The 21586-nt window shown below is 43.7% G+C and overlaps 1 protein-coding gene across 4 annotated transcripts; it reads right to left on the bottom strand.

Moving 5' to 3' along the window:
• Positions 1-449: 449 nt before the first annotated feature.
• Positions 450-20461, bottom strand: SFXN4 (sideroflexin 4). Of its 4 annotated transcripts, XM_005284160.5 has the most exons (14): positions 19997-20461; positions 18961-19026; positions 13990-14064; positions 11960-11986; positions 11813-11867; positions 11006-11031; positions 8870-8923; positions 8719-8784; positions 8544-8612; positions 7752-7839; positions 6098-6213; positions 5245-5330; positions 3024-3141; positions 450-888 (listed from the first exon to the last, which is right to left on the bottom strand). In XM_005284160.5, exons 1-14 carry the CDS (start codon positions 20033-20035, stop codon positions 811-813), a joined length of 963 nt encoding a protein of 320 aa, XP_005284217.2. In that variant the 5' UTR covers positions 20036-20461; the 3' UTR covers positions 450-810. The 4 variants fall into 4 exon arrangements, with proteins under 4 accessions (XP_005284217.2, XP_065408449.1, XP_065408448.1 ...); XM_065552377.1 differs by lacking the exon at positions 8544-8612; XM_065552376.1 differs by lacking the exon at positions 8719-8784.
• Between the last annotated feature and the right edge of the window lie 1125 nt (positions 20462-21586).

Here is a 21586-nt window from a genome sequence, read left to right as displayed (position 1 = left end):
TTTCAGGGGAAGTTCCTGAGGTTGGTTCTGTAGTTTTTTTCTGGACTCCCTCTACCTGAACATCTTCCCAATTAAGTTTAAGCAAAGTTGTGTTACCATCAGGGTTGTACTGTTTTAAAATCATTTCATTAACCAGTAAACCCAACGTGACTCCCATCTGTCACTTATTTTTTATCCCTTGATCAAGTCTATTGACTTCTACTTTTTGTGGGGATAATCTTGTTCTCACCCTACATCCTGGGCTCAAAGTCACCTCCCCAGATGAAAATATTAATACTACATTGCTACCTCAGTCACTAAGTGTGAAACAGCATTAAAAGCTTTGTAAGAAGGGAAAACACCTTCCCTTCCCCCCCCCCCCCCCCGATGTTTATCCTTTTACCAGTCATCTTCCCTGTGTTGTATTTCAAAAGAGGGAACAATGGGAAAATAAAGCCTTTTAAGTAATATGTAGTTATAGGTTTTAATAAGTAGGGAATCAATGACATTGCCTTGGGAGAAAGTACAGAATGCTGATGTTTCTGATGGGTACAGTTATACAATATTTTTCTCTTTCTGGAGTTAATCACATGTAAAGTATAGGCATTATTAAGCTATTTTCACACACAGGATTGTATGGGGGATCTTGCAGATGGTTTAAATTTAGATTAGTCTGTCCATTTAAAAATGTACTGTTCCAAGCCCGGTCTGAAGCCCCCCATGACTTCATTATTCAAAAATACACTAGACACATGGATTTAGGTTTGAAGCCTTGTATGGATGTACAAATTCAGTTTCATCAAAAGCACACTTAAAAGTTAAAGCCATTTCCTAAACTCCCCTGTTGTAAAAAAGCTCAGTTTCTTCTGTGGATGACAAAATCTCTTTTTCAAGGTCATCTCGTTTTATCTGAAATATAAACAAGAGGATTAGACTTACGTCACTAGTGTTACGTTGGGTCCTAACACATAGAAGTCAAAGCTATATCTACACCAAACTTTACATAACTTAAAACATGTAATAAAGTGTAATTAAAAACAAGACTGAATGAGGTGTGGTTTTTGGCTGCTATTTTTTTTTAGTTATCTTCCCCACATTTAAAGAAATGCATTATCTAGACCAGGGGTGGGCCGGATCCGGCCCGCAAGATTGCCACCCCCATGGCCCCCGCACCGCTCCAGGAAGCGGTCGGCACCATGTCCCTTCAGCCCCTGGGGGAGGGAGGGCAGAGAGCTTTGCGCGCTGCCCTTGCCTGTGGGTACCTCCCCTGAAGCTCCCATTGGCTGGAAACGGAACCGCAGCCAATGGGAGCTTCGGGGGAGGTACCCACAGGCAAGGGCAGGACGCGAAGCTCTCTGCTCCCCCACCCCCCAGGGGCCGCAGGGACATGGTGCAGTGCCAGCTGCTTCCTGGAGTGGCGCAGGGACGGGGCCAGGACAGGCAGGCAGGGAGCCTGCCCTGGCCCCGGTGTGCACCCCTGCCACCCGAGAGCTGCTCCAGGTAAGCAGCGCCAGGTTGGAGCCCGAACCCCTCCTGCACCCCAACTCCCTGCCTGCACCCCTCCTGCACCCCAACCCCCTGCCCTGAGCCCTGTGCCTGCACCCAAACTCCCTGACACACCCCACGCCCCTCCTGTACCCCAAGTCCCTGTCCTGAGCCCTCTGCCTGCACCCCAACCCGACACACCCCGCACCCCTCCTGCACCCCAACCCCCTTTCCTGAGCCCCCTGCCTGCACCCCAACCCCCTGCTGCATCCTGCACCCGAAGTCCCTGCCTACACCCCGAACCCCCTGCCCTGAGCCCCCTCCTGCACTCTGCACCCCCTCCTGTACCCCAACCCCCTTCCCTGAGCCTCCTCGTACATCCCGCTCCCCTCCTCTGCCCCAACCCCTTGCCCTGAGCCCCTTCCTGCACACCGCACCCTTTCTCACACCCCACACTCCCTCCTGCCCCCAACCCCCTGCTCCAGCCCTACATTCATGACCCTGCAAGAAATTTCCCCATCCAGATATGGCCCTTGGGCCAAAAATTTAGCCCACCCCTGATCTAGACCACAGTATAATCTCCAACTTTGAGTATCAGGCAGTTGCCATGTGATATACTTTGGGTGGCTCTTATACTATAACTGGTAACTTTCTCTATGTGGTGAGCAAATCATAAAGAGGAAAAAGGAACAAGCCACTTGTACTTTCATCATACAACTTCAGAAATTCCATCAACTCTAGTCTACTTATGTCACTGTAACCGGGTACACTAGACCTTTAACATTAGTAAGGGACTCTTCCTGGATTTGTATCATCCCATGTTAGGGTTTTCTGAAAGAGTTCCTCAAACAGGGTTGCTGAGGGAGAGAAAATGATCTTGGAAGGAATCCCAGACTCCTCTCTTTGTTTAGGGCGTAAGACTGGAGTTCCAAGGTACTCGATTGACACTCCCGGGACTGCTGGGACTAGTTAAGAGCCTGGGAAGGCATGCTGGGAGGAGAGTGAGGTACTGATTTAAACATCTCCCTTTATTTGGAACAGGGGAAACTCAGGGAGTTCTAAGGAAGAGAGTGTAACCCACCCTTTGGTTTGCTTGTTTGATATGATATACTGGCTTTCAGTTTGAGGAAAAAAGGACTCTCATGATAAGTTAAGCCTCTCAAGAACACCCTTGCCAAGTCCAGGACTGGAAAAACCAAAACTCCCCTGCTAGGTTCCCCCCACCCCCCAATCACAGAGAACTCCAGGAGTGAAGCTTCAGTGTTTGCTTTAGCTTACCATGGTGCATTGAGATGACTAATTTGAATGAGGTACATATGGTTACTCTCAACACAAATTAATTGTACACTGAGTCTGTGCCCCACGGAATCTGACAAGCAGCATCACAATTTAAAACCACTGATCCACTTTTAGTACTGTAGTAATTTTAATCCTGCTGATTATTGCTATCTCATCTTAAAGTGTTGGCAGTAGACACATGGCAGATGTTCCACATAGCAATCAGTCCTAAAAAGTTATCTAGAGAACAGGAAGAACAGAGTTTGGATAAATTGACATACCTCTCCCAACTGCGGGAATACACTGAATGAAACTGGTAGCATCGCACCCAATGCTGAAACAGTCATAACCAGTCTCAGTGGGGTCAAAGCATGTGGATTTCTGAGTAAAAAGTTTGTGCTGTCAAAAGAGTTGGGAAGATAAATTATTGTTCAAGGCAGACCTGACATGCTTAACTGTCAAACCAGAATCGCTAATGAAACAAAGGATGTTAAATACTATTTTACAGGGGGAAATTAAAGCTATCGTGCTACAGTAAGTGAAATAATTTTACATTCCTTGCTGGTGTTTTCTTTATTATATAACTTAGGTTCTTGCTATTCCCTTGCTCCCTACCGTGTGCATGGTCTTCTTTACTATTATTTTGAGCCCAGATCCTGCATTATTGTTCACATATGGATGACAATGCAGGATTGGGACATAAGCAACAACACTTAAAGGGAAAACAGAAGGTACCATTATGGGTTTGAAATGCCTCAGTCCTTTAATTCAGATTTTTTTCTTGGATCATTTTGTCTGTTGCTGTTCTATTTAGCCAGTTCTTGGAAGCATGATACTTTCACATTGTACACAGTTATTAATCAGCAGGATGTTTTTATTAATTATGTTACATTAGCGCGTAGGAACGCCACCCAGGGATCCTTCTGGTATAACTTCTCAGTTCACTTAAATTCTTTCCTTGGCTTAGTCTATACTGCAAGCCTACACAGTAGCAATACAAGTAAAACTCAAGCAGAAAAATAGAAGCAAGCAATGAAGTCAGAATAGTCAATAAGGATTCTAATGCCCTCTCCACTGTGACTGAAAGCACCTCGGTATTCACACCCTATTGTAATACTCTTTGTACAAAATGTGTCTTGTGAGGTATCATTTGAAAACTAACAACTTACTGGTCATTAATATCACGGTGAATTCTAAGTTGCAACATTATATGTAAAATTATGAAATCTCCCTGTATAATGTTTTTAGAACATTGCCAAAACCACACAGCCCTGCCCAGGCAGAAGTATCTTGGATGAAGAAATGTGTGTTTACCTCAATTTACATATAAGTAGTAAACAGGGTCTTTGAGACAGGAGAGAATGGAGATGGCAACAGACAAACCAAATTTGCATTTCAGCAAACACAGGTGAGAAGGAAGAGCACGGAGCCTCCTTCACCACCAGACTCCATGGTGCCTTCTTTACTTTTTGAATAGACTTTGCTTTGAGGGGCAACCCTCAGAAGAATCCACTTCAAAGGTTAATATGGAGATATAACTATCTCATAGAACTGGAAGGGACCCTGAAAGGTCATTGAGTCCAGCCCCTGCCTTCACTAGCAGGACCAAGTACTGATTTTGCCCCAGATCCCTCAAGGATTGAACTCACAACCCTGGGTTTAGCAGGCCAATGCTCAAACCACTGAGCTATCCCTCCCCCCTAACTGGTTAACTGCACTATAAAAGAAGAGGCAGAAAACCCCAAGGGATCTCTATTCTCTTCACCTAAGACGACAAAGGAACCATCCCTTGGACTCTGGGGAATGGGGGGGGGAGGGGGAGGAGAGAAGAGATCCTGACCTGATAATTTGGTTGGCCATATTGCTGGGAACATGTGGTATGGATTTTACCTTGAGCCAAGTCTAGCTTGTCAAGTTTTAGCTACTAGAAAGCATTTTATCTTTATTTCTCTTGTAACCATTTCTGACTTTAATACCAGATACTTGAATTCACTTAAAATTCTATTTTCTTTTGTTAATAAAACTGTTTTATTATTAATCTAAACCAATCCAGTATTGTGTTAAAACTGATCTGTTTTGTGACTCCAGTTATAGCAGCAAACTGTTGAATATTGACCCTTTACAGAGGCAATGGACCTTCAATATCTGAACCGTACAGCAGAGGGCTGGACAGTACAGAACACATGTTTTGGGGAAAATCTGGGACTGGGAGTTTGTTGGGGTCACGCTGCAAATAGTAACCAAGGCTGGTGGAAGCCAGACTGTGAATGGTGTGTTGCTGACGGGCTGCTGGGGTCAGAACTGTTAGACCAGCGCTACAGCTATACACAGACTCAGGGTGTGACCTGTAGCCTGGATGTGAGTGCCCCAGGTTGGGAGCTGCAGCAGCAAAGCGTTGTGAGACGCCCAAGGTTGCAGGGCAGGCAGTGACACAACCCCTCACTGGTCTGGACTACACCCCAGAACTTGACAGCCACACCCCCTAGTAGTAGAACCTCTTACCGGTACAAGAAGTAGAGAAGTGACTCTGGAATAATTACTGCTGTCCCAAACAAGGCTGCTCTTGATAAAGCTGTCTCTTGTACTGCCTAAGAAAAATGTGATTCAAGTTAGAGCTATCTGACACTCCCGCACTGCACTCATGCAGCTTTGCTTTTAGTCTTGGTAACTTATTATTTGTATTACCATAGCTAGTCATGGACCAGGACCCCATTTTCTTAGGTGCTATACCACGCTAGGATTTCGTGCAACAGTTAAGTGAAGGGTCAAAATTTTTGGTAGGATTTCTTTCTAAAAGGGAAACAAAACTCTTTCAAGTGGTGAGTATACCAGTTGTGGATTCTGTGTTATCTCAAAAATAGGGAGGTTCCCACTGATGCATTATACAGCTCATCTGACATGGACGTTATTTTAAACTAGTTCAGCCTTGCAAAAGTAGCCTTTTAAAGGTACTGAGCTTGATCTGCTCTCATTGACTCAAAGTGACCCATCTCCTCCTGCATCCCCAACCCACATGCAGCCTTCTCTCTTCTTTTGTGGTGGTTTGCACCACTAGGGTTAGAAGGAAGGAAGAAATGCCTGTGCTTGTGCCACTGAGGCTGGCCATTGCACCGGATGCATTGGGATCAAGGGGGGGGGCTCTATCCTCTGTAAACCTGCACAAAGCCAGGGTTTTGGCCCAACCTGGTTTAAAGGAATTTGTCCAAGTCCACAGATCAAATTGGTGGATAAGCTTGGATTAAAACACAGAAGTTCCTGGCTCCAGTACAGTTAATTCACTCTATTCTCAATACTAAGTCCAGCTTTTTATTGGGAGGGAAAACAAACCAGCATGAACATATCTTGGTTTGCCTACCTTCAGCCCAGCTTTCTGTGACACTCCTATGACCTTGCCATTCTTGTCCATAACTTCAATTCCATTCTCATACTCAGTTCCTCGGACAATCATCACATTAAATACACTCAGGCAGGCTGTAAAAGTAAAAAGGTTTGGGGTTTGTTTTTTAAAGTTGTTTTGCCCCAATTAGATTTTACCACTTCAGTATTAGGACATTTATAATTAATGCACATTTTAAAATTCCAGTGATATTCTGGGATGAACTCCGCAAGTCGTACTTGATAGGAATTGAACCTAGGTATCCCAAGTCTCAGTCCGCTGCCCTCTGCACTAAGCTGCACACTGTTCAGTGATAAGATCAACAGAACTCAATTATGTACTTCGCTCCCCAGCTGCATACCTCAAATAATGTGCCTCAGTGCTTTAATTCAGAGCAACCCCCATTCACCTAGTACACAACAAGAATATTTCATTTCCCTTCTGGACTTAGCAGTCCATTGTCTTAAAATATCCAGTGTAGTGTCTATCACTGAACAAAGTTTTGTGATCCTAGGCTAATGACACAAGGGGATACAGAATATGAGGAGTTGAGAGTCCAATGGGTTTCCTGCTTCAGCTGTCAGAACAAAACTCTTACCAAAAATAAGCCCTCAACTCTGAAGGTGACTGCAGAACTGTGAACAGCAGCATGGGCCAAACATACCAGGGAAGTGCTAGGGAGTTAGCCCTTTTTGAAATGTTAGGTTTATCTTTTCATTAACTTTTTGAAGGGCTGTTCAATAAAGTTGTCAGCACAATTTGTTTCAAACACTAAGACCAATAGTCACCAATTACCTTCAACATTCCTATCATTAAGTAAGTTTTCAGATGAGGAGACACAGGTCTAAGTGACCAGTCCAAGGGAGGAGAGTCAGTGTCAGCACTTGACGTAGAACTCAGGAGATCCGGACTCTCAGTATTTTCATTTCTATTCCATCAAAAGTGGGCTTCTAAGCAGATCTGAAGAACACGTACGGGAAGCCACATGCCCTGTTACATTCCATGTAACAGATAGGATGACATTTATTGTACCTTATAAATTTCAGTTAAAAAAGGTTGCTGCTTCCTTTTAATAGCAGTGGGAAATAACATGCCAGTAATGAATGCAACTTTCAGCCATTAAATTACAGGCCAAGTTCATCCCTGGTGAAATTTCACTGACCTCAATGGAGTTACGCCAGTGACAAATTTAGCCTGATAGCCTTACAAAGTTGACAAGAACCTGCTGTAATGAGTCTCACTTTTTCCACAACAGTGGCTGCAGAGATAATGTCTTCACTGACAAAGAGGTCACACATCAGAGAAAAATGGTGGCATATCCATGCACAGGAATTTATTTCCTCAAGAGATATGGTTGCATGTCCTGTATACAGAAGTAAGGAGAATGCCCTAGGATTTTATGATAGTTCATAGCACTGACCTTTAAACAGAGAATGCAAAATAGCTAGATATAACTTTCATGCAGAAAATAAACTACCCAGTGAAGGCAGCAGGTGAAGACTAAGGGTTATATCCTGGTTTGGTTCTATATAAAGATATAGAAGTTCTAAAGGCAGACTGACGGCAGCATATGGGCTGTAACAGATACTAGAACAAATCCACAGCTATTTGTTTTCAATTTACTTTTACTCACCAAGAAGTGGAATGGGTAAAATTCTTTTGAAGAACGTTTGCATAGGACCACTCAGTTTATGTTGTGTCATGACAAAGTAAGGAAATGCCTAAGAAATTTGGAAGAAACACATATTCTGATAATTAAACCAATAATGAAATTTGGGCCTCAGACTGGTATAGTGTAATTCAATAAATCTTAGATATACTTGTTGTGTTCTTGAATTTACTGGTGATTGAACAGCCCTGGAGTTTGAAATCCCCATAAATCTAAAACCTTGAATCTGATGATAGACTGAGGCCAAAACTCCCAAACTGAACATTCCCAAAGTTCGTAGCTTCAAACCCAAAACTTTACCATGGCTTGGAGCATTGAAATTTAGTCAGTTATAAAGGTAGGTATGAGCTAAAAACTTGGATCTAGAACCTAACTAGTAATAATTCACGATGACCTGCTAAATTAGTTTGTGTTTTGTAGAACCAATGTTCATTCTACGGTTTCTTCTCTATTTTCTAGACTAACAGAGAAAGAGAATGATAAAAACAGAATTTAATACTGGCAGGAAAAAGAGCTACTAAATTCTAAACTCAGAGGAAGATGAGTAAGTAGCACAGGTAAAGGCTTACATTCCTGATCAAGAGCAACAGAGGTCGCAATCTTCTATACCCAACAGGACTGGGAGGAAACTAGCAAGGGTGACTTTGGGCTCTGGAAGAACTGACTTGGAGGGTACTAGGCCTTGTGACAATCCCATTATCAGTCCCCCAAGCCAGAGTATCAGAAAGTAATTATTGAGATAATGCAAATACGTACTCCCATACATGCTGAATAAGAGACGGCACCTGTGCACATAAGGAGTTGCTTTTGTGGCAATGCAGTTTCCTAAAAGTCAGAACACACACACTATGTAAGTTCAATTTCATCAGCTCATGTTCAAAGTGGTATCATGCAACTGAAAAATAATAATCATTTTTAAAAACCCACATACTTCAGCTTTAACTGTAGCATTTCCATTTGCTATGGTGAATCCAACAGTGTAAGCATGAAATAGGAACTGCAGAAAAGGAGAATGTAAACAACAGTGTATTTTTGGATCTTGGGTAACAGACTTATAACTGTAGAATGAAAATGGTTGTTACCTGCCAAATAATTGCTTGCTTTGCTCCTCTGTGTGGTAGTAAACTAGCAAACAACTAAAAGGAAAACACCAAGGGAAAGTTAGTCTCAATTAATCCAGGGACCTATGGACAGCAGTGGCTGATTTAAGTATGAAGGCAGGGCCGGCTCTGGCTTTTTTGCTGCCCCAGGCAAAAAAGCCTCCTGCCGCCCCCCCGCCCCTGGCGGGGAGCGTGGCAGGGGAGGGCGCCGAGCCTGGCCGGGGCCCCGCTCTCCCCGGCCGGCCAGAGCGCCGCGGGGAGGGCGGGGAGCCCAGCCGCGGCCCCGCTCTCCCCGGCCAGCCGGAGCGCCAGGAGGAGGGCGGCCCCGCTCTTCCTGGCCGGCCGAAGCGCCGGGGGGAGGGCGGCGAGCCCGGTGTGTCACACCGGCCGCGGCCCCGCTCTCCCCGGCTGGCCGGAGCGCCGGAGGAGGGCAGCGAGCCCGGCTGGGACCCCGCTCTCCATGACCGGCTGGAGCGCCGGGGGAGGGCGGCGAGCCCGGTGTGTCACACCGGCCGCGGCCCCGCTCTCCCCGGCTGGCCGGAGCGCCGGAGGAGGGCAGCGAGCCCGGCTGGGACCCCGCTCTCCCTGACCGGCTGGAGCGCCGGGGGAGGGCGGCGAGCCCGGCTGCGGCCCTGCTCTCCCCGGCCAGCCGGAGCACCGGGAGGAGGGCGGCCCCGCTCTTCCCGGCCGGCCAAAGCGCTGGGGGGAGGGCGGCGAACCCGGTGTGTCACACCGGCCGCAGCCCCGCTCGCCCCGACCGGCCGGAGCGCCAGGAGGAGGGCGGCGAGCCCACTGCGGCTCCACTCTCCCCGGGTGAGCACCGCCCCCCTCCAGGTGTCGCCCCAAGCACATGCTTGGTAGGCTGGTGCCTGTAGCTGGCCCTGTATGAAGGAGACTGATTTATTATTAATTATTATTTACAATAGCACCAAAGGCCTCAGCCAAGATAGGGGCTTATTAGGGGAGCTGCTGTGCAAAGACACCAGTAGTTTCTTGCTGTGGACCCCCCATTCACCCTTAGTGGCCCAACAAGCCATATATCCCTTCCATATATTGATGCATATTTACTTTCCCATTTAACAGAAAAGAGAAATACAGTCATTCAAACAGTGGGTATGAGACTAGCTGGGTGATACACTCTCACACCAGAAATAACAGACACCTTCACAGCTGTGGGATACAAAGAGAAACAAATGAAGTCAGATCATAGAAATATTAGAAACAAGGAAGAACAAGAGTCAGGTACTCAGTCTTCGTTGGAGGGTACAGATGCTAAGCCTAATTTGATCCCAGGCCTGATCCTTAAGGATTTACTTTCCAGCTGCTACACTTTGACATTTATGGACCAAATTCAGCTGTAGTATAAGTGGTGCAATTGTAACCACAGGGGTCAGCGTGCATTACTTGTCCCTGATCCACAGGCTACGGGTCTGTCACAGCTCTCAGCTACAGAGCTTGACTCTTTGGCTCAAGCTGTCAGGAGTCATGCTTTTAGTTCTGGAGATGTATAGTTCAATCCATGATGTTGACCAAGATACAGCAGTTATCAAATGAGCGGAGTCCAAATCCATGGAGAGAGATATGCAACACACACTTGATTTAATACACAACTCTTGTCAATGAGGAGTGGTACTTGCTTATGCCCAGGTTTAATCTAGCCCTATCTATTAAAGCTCCCCAAATTGTGACATATATATCCAGTACGTAAACTTTGGGGCATTATTACAAGAATTATTTTCCACCCATGTGTATTTTCACTGGCACCCTGCAATTTATTTACAAGTAGATAATATTCTGGTTCCAAGCAGCAGAGTGTGAGGCTTTCTGTGTCTTTCTCTAAATCCAATTCTGGGTAAATATAGGAAAGTCAGGCCTTGTTCTAACTGGCTCATGAATTTCAACAGATGACATTTGAATGATTGACTTTCATGTGTGAACGACATTCTTGAATGTTTGGAAAGCGAAGCAACCAGTGGTTTGGTGCGTCTTGATTTTTGGATACCAACTCGACATCTGGCACTCAAAAATTGAGACACCTAAAATGACTCATCACTTCTGAAAATTTAGATAATTAAAAATACACACATAGACCCATTGCAATCTTTCATCATTACTCACCAGTGGGGTGGCTAAGGGCAGGAAAGCTAAAAGAAGAAACAACATTTTTTAGTAAATCAATTTGTGGGGCTAGGTAGTTGGCTTGGGGATGAGGGGAGAGGAAACGCGTATAACTAGTCCAAAAGAAAGCACTGGGGTTTGACCTTTGTCTCTCATTCCCCAACCAGGAGGTGGAAGCATCGCTAAGATACTACTCTCATAAAATGCAACAGTCTACATCAACAGTGCTAATGGGAAGCTACATAACAGAGCTCCATAGGGAATTCATTTCACTCCTCCCAAAAGACAGCTGTGGTGACAAGGTTTGCATAAGAAAAGTGAGAGGTTACATTAAGTAATGAATAAATAGCCTTCGTGAAAGTATATCTGTGTCTCACCCAGACTCTGTGTAATCCTGGCTTAATATTTCCCAACCAGATTCTACCCACAAGACGGACTCCAACCAGTCTGGAGCAAAGCAGGTTGTGTCAGACCATAGGTGTGTGGATTAAGGGAAAACCCAGTACACCAGAATATACATTAACAGATTTGGGTACTGTTCATATGGTGCCAAAAACTAGTGACTGGTCAGTATATTTCCCCCTAGAGAGTCGGAGTGCAGACACTGCTCAGAGCAGATGAACTATGTGAAAGGTGTATACAAATAAATTTTCTTCAAAGGATTACGGGAATAGTCTTCAACTGAGATAAATATAACCAACATGAATAATGGTGGCCTCATTTTTCTGTAACTAAAAGGGCCCCCAAGAGTTTCAGTCATTGGAAACCTGTCAAAATGTGTAGCAAGCTTCTATTACAGCAACTGACCTGGTGGTCTAAACACAAGGGGAATTATCTCGCCAGTACCAGGGTGCACAGAGGACTTAAAGAAAAAGAAAAGAAAGTTAGCACATTTCTCTCTCAGCCTAAATGAAAAATATGAGAAGCAAATTCCAACATCTTTTATAAACTCACCAGACTCAGCTTCCAGGCTTCTTTTACCTAGCATGATTTGAAAATAAGATTAGCAATGGCACTTCAGAAGAGGTTTAATGGCTAAAATCTTATTTTAACTTTGTTTATTCTATATAATCTTTCTGTAACGATAACTGACATTTATACATAGCATGTCACACACACATCTGTTTGATTATATTCTCCCTAAAATTCCCCCATAGTTTCTACTGAATACAATATTTTATTTGTTTTCTGTCCTGAAATGTTGTCTAACAGCATTAGAACATACAAAACCATCAGGTCAGAAAGTGAGTAAAAAATACGGCTGAAATAGCAATGGAATTTTAGGATAGAATGCAACCAGCCCTTAATTTGGCATAAAGTCTAAACACACCAGCTCTTCCAAAAAAAGGGCCAGGAAAATCTTAATAATTACAAGTGGTCACGACTTAATTTTACATCTCATCCCAAAGACAGCACCTCTAGTAACACAGCGCTATCTAACACCAGCCTGGGACATGTGATTCAATGATGAACCAAAGAATTCCATCTAATGAATCATCAGTTCAGTACTACTTCCTGCAGAAAGATTCTCTGTGGAGGTTTTCCATTCAAGTATTGACCAAGCCTGCCACTGCTTAGTTTATGAGAACTTATGGACAGACCAAGCTGGAATAGTGGCAGTTCATCTGCAGCCCATGTGACGATGAAGCATCGACGATTTAAAATAAATGTAATAAAGATTTTGCATAGTTCACATCAGACAGGAATGTACAGACTCTATGTCTGAGCTGTGGGAGAGAGCAGAAGTGTTAAGTTATCAAGAGGACTGATTCCTATGATTCTCTGGCAGTTTTTAAGAGAACTGATGCAATAAGATGCACAAATGAATGATACTTTCTTGGATGATGGAACTGGCGTCCAAAATCAAGGTCAGCAGCTACCCTAAGAATTCTTCTAGCAGCTTATAAGAGACTGAAAATCTCGGTGGTAACGCAGATTTTTTGAAGCTTTTTTTTTGGTGTGCCCCTTATGTATCTCAGACTCTCTGAGCACCTGTCTTTTCTAATACAGTCGTGACAGCTTTTTCATTCATGAAGTATGTAGCCTCTATTTTCCATAAGCAATATTATAAAGTACTCAAATAGACACACGCTCAGGTATAACTCTTAAACAAATCATTAGGGTCCAGCAAACAGTCTGTCCAAATTAATTACAGTAGAACCTCAGAGTTGTGAACACCTTGGGAATGGAGGTTGTTCATAACTCTGAAGTGATCATGACTCCGAACAAATCGTCATGGTTTTACTTTCAAAAGTTTACAACTGAACCTTGACTTAATACAGCTTTGAAACTTCACTAGACAGAAGAAAAATGCTGCTTTTAACTATCTTAATTTAAATTAAACAAGCACAGAAACCATTTCTTTACCTTGTCAAATCTTTTTTTTTTAAACTTTCCTTTTTTTTAGTAGTTTACATTTAACACAGTACTGTATTTGCTTTTTTTGAGGGGGGCGAGGGGGAGTGTCTCTGCTGCTGCCTGATTGTGTACTTCTGGTTTCAAATGAGGTGTGTGGTTGACCAGTCAATCCATAACTCTAAGATTCTACTGTAAGAGCAACTAGTAGTTGAAATCTGTGCAGTCAGGTATCAGTCATACAGTCATGCATGTAAAAATGCCAACAGTTGCTGAGAACTTAAATACTGAGTGCAACAGTTTGCAATTCCAGACGATGATTGAACCTGGTGATGTTCTGAACAAAAAGAGCTCTCAACCATGCTGTTTCTATCACTTCACACCAACTCAGGCATTTTAGGCTTCAGAGTGACACACAAAGTGACATTCCTAAAATCTTCTTATACATAAACTGCTCCTAAGAAGTCATTTTAGAAGTCCAGCAAGAAGGACCCTCATTCATCACTCAGGCAAAACCCCCAAGCTCCAAGAGCTAAATAAGGCCGCTAAAAGAAAAGTCAAATACTTCAAATGGGATATGTACAAACATATACATAACAACAGTTTATTAGAGGATATGTGTTGGATACCTTTTTGTCCTGTAAAGGCTCTTGAAGAGTCTGAGCATTGGTTTGTAAGAGTAATCTGGATTTTTCTATTTTTTTCTAAAAAAACAAAACCAGAAATAAAGGTCAGTCATTTTTTTCTAATACCTTCCTCCCATCCCCACTCCTCCATCCAAAACTTCTGTTGTAACCGCCCTTCTGTGCTGGCTTGGTGCTTATAAATACAAAATTAGACCATCACGCTCATACGCTTTTACACATACACGCTGATCTGGACTACACCAGTTCAGTGGCCTCAAGATTATGCACGCACACATAATTTATGTCAACCCCTCCATCAATAGCATTATCGGGTCCAGTGCGTTATTTTAGGTGGCAAACCTGCAAACACTTATGCGTGTGCCTAAGTTTAAGCATGTGAACAGTCCCACTGAAATCAATGGAACTACTTGGTTAAAATTATGCACGTGCATGTTTGCTGGCTTGAGTAACTTGCACACCAGATACATTGTTTTGTTTTCCCTCACAAGCAGCTGAATGTCTAATTTTAAATGAAAACATAACATAGATCAGTTAGCCAAGGAAATACAAGTCACTATATCATCAGATCCTCCAGCATCTTAACTTTAATAAGTTTAAAATGAAGTATTGGACCTTACAGCTTTCCCTTACAGTTGAGCTTCTAATTTAACATAAGAACAACTGTACTGGGTCAGACCAATGGTCCATCTAGCCCAGTTTCCTGTCTTCCAACAGTGGCCAATGTCAAGTGCTTCAAAGGGAATGAACAGAACAGGCAATCATCGCACGATCCATCCCCTGTCGTCCACTCCCAGCTTCTGGCAAACACAGGCAAGGGACACTCAGAGCATGGTGTTGCATCCCTGACCATCCTGGCTAATAACCATTACTGGACCTATTCTCCATGAACTTATTTAGCTCTTTTTTTAACCCTGTTATAGTTTTGGCCGTCACATCCCCTGGCAATGAATTCCACACGTTGACTGTGCGTTGTGTGAAGAAGTACTTCCTTTTGTTTGTTTTAAACCTGCTGCCTATTAATTTCATTTGGTGACCCCAGTTCTTGTGTTATGTGAAGGAGTGAATAACAATTGCTTATTCACTTTCTGCACACCAGTCACGATTTTAATAGACCTCTATCATATCCCCTCTTAATCATCTCTTTTCTAAGATGAAAAGTCCCAGTCTTTTTAATCTGTCCTCATACAGAAGCTATTCCCAGGGCCGGCTCCAGGGTTTTTGCTGCCTCAAGCAGCCAAAAAAAAAAAAAAAAAAAAAAGTCACGATCACGATCTGCGGCACTTCCACCACGACTCTACCATCACTGCTTCTTTGGCAGCAATTCGGCAGTAGGTCCTTCCCGACGAGAGGGAGGGAGTGAGTGACCCGCCACCAAAGAGCTGGACATGTCGCCCCCTTCCATGTGCCGCCCCAAGCACCAGCTTGCTAGGCTGGTGCCTGGAGCCGGCCCTGGCTATTCCAGTCCCCTAATCAATTTGGCTGTCCTTCGCTGTACCTTTTCCAATTCTATTCTATCTTTTTTTGAGATGGGGCAACCAGATTTGCATGCAGTATTCAAGATATGGGTGTACCATGGCTTTATATAGAGGCGTTATGATACTTTCTGTCTTATTATCTATCGCTCTCCTAATGGTTCCTAACATTCTGTTCGCTTTTTTGACTGCCACTGCACATTGAGCCAATGTTTTCAGAGAAATATCCACCATGACTCCAAGATCTCTTTCTTGAATGGTAACAGCTAATTTAGACCCCATAATTTTGTATGTATCGTTGTGACTATGTTTTCTAATGTGCATTACTTTGCATTTACCAACATTTAATTTCATCTGCCATTTTGATGCCCAGTCACCCAGTTTTGTGAGATCCTTTTGTAAGTCCAAAGCAGACTGCGAAGAGTTAACTAGCTTGAGTACTTTTGTATGTCTGCAAATTTTGCCACCTCGCCGTTTACCCCTTTTCCCAGATAATTTATGAATATGTTGAACAGCATTGGTTCAAGTACTGATCCCTGGGGGACACCACTATTTACCTCTCTCCATTCTGAAAATTGACCATTTTTGCTACCCTTTGTTTCCTATCTTTTAACCAGTTACTGATCCACGCAAGAACCTTTACTTCTCACCCCATGACTGCTTACTTTGCTAAAGAGCCGTTAGTGAGGGACCTTGTCAAAGGCTTTCTGAAAGTCCAAGTACACTATCCAATGAATCACCCTTGTCCATGTTTGTTGATCTCCTCAAAGAATTCTAACAGATTGGTGAGGCATGATTTCCCTTTAGAAAAGCTGTGTTGACTCTTCCCCAACAAATTGTGTTCATCTATGTATCTGATAATTCTGTTCTTTACTATAGTTTCAAGCAATTTGGCTGGTCCTGAAGTTAGGCTTATTAGCCTGTGTTGGCCAGGATCACCTCTGGAGGCTTTTTTAAAAATTGCCATCACATTAGCTATCCTCCAGTCATCTGGTACAGAAGCTGATTTAAATTATAGGTTACATACCGCAGTTAATAGTTCTGCAATTTCATATTTGGAGTTCTTTCAGAATTCTTGAGTGAATACCATTTGGTCCTGCGGACTTATTATTGTTTAATTTATTATTTTTTTCCAAAATTTCCTCTAATGGACACCTGAATCTAGGACAGTTCCTCAGATTTGTCACCTAAAAATAAATGGCTCATGTTTGAGAACTTTCCTTACACCCTCTGCAGTGAAGACCGATGCAAAGAATTCACTTAGTTTCTCCGCATTGGCCTTATCTTCCTCCAATGCTCTTTTAGCACCTTGACCATCCACTGGCCCCACTGATTGTTTAGCAGGCTTCCTCTTTCTGATGTACTAAATTTTTTGCTGTTAGTTTTTGAGCATTTGGCTAGTTGCTCTTCAAATTATTTTTTGGACTTCCTAATTATACTTTTACACTTGACTTGCCAGAGTTTATGCTCCTTTCTATTTTCCTCAGTAGGGTTTAACTTCAAATTTTGAAAGGATGCCTTTTGCCTCTAACCACTTTATGAAAAATATACATATACTTATAAAGAAAAGGAATTGTATACATATTAGACGCTAATTTTGGAGGCTCTACTTCCCAAGGATCTTCTAGGAGAGAACTACTAGGTGACCTTACTTTTCATCATGAATATATATCATCTCCCTTTGCAACACTCTGCCTTACTTCATACTTCAGCTGTAACCCTGTAGGTCTTGAGAAAAATTTATACATAAACAATTTTTGTCACAGTCAAGATAATTCACAGGTTTTTTTTTAAATGTGGTTTGCACTTAAAAATGTGAATTAAAGTTTTCAAAAATATATACAGAAAGGGCTGCAATATTTTCTTTCCATCACTTTGGACAAAAATGCCTAGATAGTAGCAGATATCCCAACTGTATGTATTGTCTCTATACATGATAAAATTCTAAAGAAGAAGAATCAATAGACCAGAGGGGGAAAAATTCTGCCACAAAAGTTTGTGTGACAGTTTCTATATAATTAATGAAATACCTTTACGCCTGAATATTTACACCTTAAAATCTGTTCATTGAATCTAACATCAAAAAGTAATCTTATTTACTGAGGTGAAATATATTAAGTATCCTCTAGAACTTCTTGTGATTTAAAGACATTTCCAACCAGTGGAAGAAGTGGGTTACAGCCACACCTTCAGAATACACTTCTACCCTGATATAACGCTGTCCTCGGGAGCCAAAAAATCTTACCGCGTTATAGGTGAAACTGCATTATATCGAACTTGCTTTGATCCGCCGGAGTGAGCAGCCCCGCCCCCCCGGAGCATTGCTTTACCGCGTTATATTCGAATTTGTGTTATATTGGGTCACATTATATCGGGGTAGAGGTGTATTTACCCACACAAGTAGCCACACTGATTTCACTGGGGCTTACCTCATTAATAAAACACTTACATACATGAAAAAAGAACAGGAGTACTTGTGCCACAAGTACTCCTGTTCTTTTTGCGGATACAGACTAACACGGCTGCTACTCTGAAACCTTACATACATGAATAATCCTTATTGGACCTGGTTTCCAGTGATGAAAGGCCATGAACTTCAATGGAAGTATGGCAATTTACACCAGCTGAGAATCTACCCTCAGCGTGGAATTCCCCCCTGCCCTTTGATGTCGCATAAAGGGGCCCTAAAAAACAGCTGGGTAAGAATTCCCTCATTGCAGACATTGTGTAGGACAGCCATAGGGGGGCCTCTGAAGACCTCTTCACAAGCCTGTCGGGGGCAGGGCTGCAGCAGGCAGCACTTCAGAAATTCCAGACAGTGGAACAGTTCAAAGAGCAGGCGGGGGAGATTGCCCTTAGACAGGCCCGTAGTGGAAACGAACTGCAGAGATGCACAGAAGTTTAAAGTGCACCTTCTTGTACTGTTCCTGGAATGGGGCAGGGCTAGTATTCCTTCACTTTTGGGGCCCCTAAGTTCAGGCCTCATAAATTTCACAGAAACATGAACTGCCATATTATACTGCCAAAGTCTAAGTAGATTCTAATAGATAACACTAAAGGCAGAATTTGTAGGAAGGCGCAACACCGTATATTTTTAATTGGAATTTTTCAGATTATATGGCTGCCATGCAAGACCCTGAACGTCAGTGCAGCTGCAACACTGAGGAGGGGATAGAAGTATGCTGGACAGCAAAGAAACTCCTAGTTTCCTACAATAACTGTTATGGGATATTGAATATCTAATGTGGACACCCCAACTGTAAGGGCTTATCACAGTAAACCTTATGAAATGCATTTTATCTATGTTAGAGTAAGGAAGAGATGAGTCAACATTGTTGGGATTTGCTCCTGCAGATCCTTTGAGTCTAGAGCAGAACAGCCTGTGCTTACACTTCTCACTTCACATCACCCACATATTCATGTCATGTGCAAAGGTACAACTGTTAAACTGTAGTTTTGTAAAAAGAGGTAAAGTACTTACATTAGAATTCAGTAAGACTGTAGGGTCTAAAATATCTGCCCAGTGAAGAAATCTTTGGAAAAAAGACTAATAAAAATATACATTAAGGAAACTGTACAAATATTTTGCAGTTCAGCTTAATTAACGCTTTTCTGTAGCTAACAGAAAGAAACCAAAAATCTCTGTCTACTTCTTTGTTTTGTCAACTCTTTTTTATTTTCCACTAGCAATAGCAATCCCCTATTTTTTGTTATAATCTGATAGCCAGAATGACATTCACAAGCTAAGAGCCATCTTTCGTCTTAGCCATAGTGAGCAAAACTTTTATCCGCGAGAAAACTGGGGTTGCCTTTGAGCTCATAAAACTAGCAACAAAGCAAGTCTGCTTGCTAAGACCCTGGGGAGAAATGCCCCGTAACTTGGCAATGGTTATGTTCCTTCCCACTTCATTTGGGAAGCAGTAGGTATGGCATCTCTAGCAGTTCAACTGTGCGCCGTGGAGGGCCATCACGGGTTAGGGGCGCTAGATAAACCAAAAAGGAGACAAAAGCCACCCATGAACCTCATAATCTAAAGCTAGGGTGACCAGATAGCAAGTGTGAAAAACCGGGACACTTTTTAACGGGGTACAACAGTTACATACATAAGACAAAGCCCCTAATATGGGGAGGGCTGGTCACCCTAAAGCACAGCTGTAAAACTGGCTGGTTGCACAGGCAGATCAGGGTGCGCAGGGAAGGATGTGCACCCAGCCTTCCCCTGCACCTCAGGGCGGCCCCTTCCCCTGTCCTAGGGCGAGGGGGCATGTCTGGGGAGGCCTGCGACCTTCAGCGCTGGCGGGAGCAGAGCAGGGTAATTGCAAGGGAAAGTCTCCTTCCCGCAGGGCCCCAGTGCGCATGGCTGACCCCGCACTCCCACCCCGCGCCCGGCCACAGGCTCTGGCATGACCCGATACGATCCATCTCCTGCTCCCAGCCGCCCCGCCAGAAATGCCCCCTCGCTGCAGCCCTGAAACCCCGCGGCCCCGCTCCCCGGGCAGGGCTCTCCCGCTCCATACTTTGCCCTCCGTGCTCCAGAATTGCAAGTTCACGTCCATGAGGCTGAGCAGCAGCTGTGCCGCGCCGGAAAAGGTCCTGCCGCGGGGAGGCTCCGGCTGCTGCACACTCCCGGCAGCCGCTTTCCTTTCCCTGTTGCTGGCGGGCGCAGGCCGCTTAGATCTAGTCCAGCTGGGTGGTGGTCGCCGTAGCTCGGTCTCCTGAGCCGCCTTTCACCGCAGTAGCTGGATGCGCGCAAAAACATGGATAGAAATGGCTGGAGCAGCTGAAACGAGGGAAAGCCACCGCTCAAGCAGCTGCATGGCCAGAGACAGCCCCTTCCTCCAACCCCAGCCCTAGGTTAATTCTCTGTGCGCCACACCGCTGTGTCCGGGATACCCCCCACCCCAAGTTACACAGAGAGGGGGGGGTTTCAAAAGGACCATGGGGAGGTGGGCACCTCATTCCTTCTGAATTATAAAGGAATTTGGATGCTTAGTGCTCCTAAACCCATGTGGGGGAGGGAGGAGGAACCCTGACTCTTGCACCATTTAATTAAAAAAAAAAAAGGGATCATTGCCCCTTTTACAAGAGGCAAAAATAATAGAACACTCCCAAACCATAACCAACTGCCCTCTCCAATGCTCACGAGATGGCCCTTGCACTGACCCCCTGGGTATCCCGATTCCTGATTAGGGAACCTAGTAATAACTGGCTCTATCTTATTTATTATTTGTACACAAATGCCTTCCAGGGTTTATTTTTAAATAGACTGTCATAAACATACAGCTAAGGGTAGCATAAAATCCCTCTTTACCCTGTAAAGGGTTAATTCCTCTTTTACCTGTAAAGGGTTAAGCAGCTCAGGTAAGCTAGCTGACACCTGACCAAAAGAACCAATAAGGGGACAAGATACTTTCAAATCTGGGGGAGCGGGAGGCTTTGTCTGTCTGTTCTGTGGCTTTTGCTGGAGACAGATCAAGAAATCAAGCAATCCAACTCCATTATTATTAGTAAGTATTAGTGAAGGAATGCGTTAGCTTACTTTTATTTTGGCTTGTGATTTCCTTTATAGGAAGAGGGAGGTTTATCCCTGGGTTTGTAACGTTAAGGTTTTGCCTAGAGGGGAGATCCTCTATGTTCTTGAGGCTTTTGTTATTCTGTAAAGTACTTACTCTCCCGATTTTACAGAGGTAATTCTTTTACTTTTTCTTTAATTAAAGTACTTCTTTTAAGAACCTGATTGATTTTTCATTGTTCTTAAGATCCAAGGGTTTGAGTCTGTGTTCACCTGTACTAATTGGTGAGGATATTATTCTGAGGCCTCCCCAGGAAATAGGGTGTAGGAGCTTGGGGGGATATTTAGGGAAGATAGGGCTCCAAGTGGCCCTCCCTGAATGTTTGTTTAATTCACTTGGTGGTGGCAGCATACTGTTCAAGGTGGAATTTGTGCCTTGGGAAAGTTTTTAACCTAAGCAGGTAAAAATAAGCTTAGGGAGTCTTTCATGCGGGTCCCCACATCTGTATCCCAGAGTTCAGAGTGGGGAAGGAACCCTGATATAGACAAAGTTGAAAAACGTACAGCAAAATACCAGATTCAAGTCTGCTTGTTT

Source organism: Chrysemys picta, chromosome 7 (assembly GCF_011386835.1).
Source record: "Chrysemys picta bellii isolate R12L10 chromosome 7, ASM1138683v2, whole genome shotgun sequence".
Lineage (NCBI taxonomy): Eukaryota > Metazoa > Chordata > Testudines > Emydidae > Chrysemys > Chrysemys picta.
Note: the sequence above shows the minus strand (reverse complement) of the source record. Positions and strands in the feature narration are given on the sequence as shown.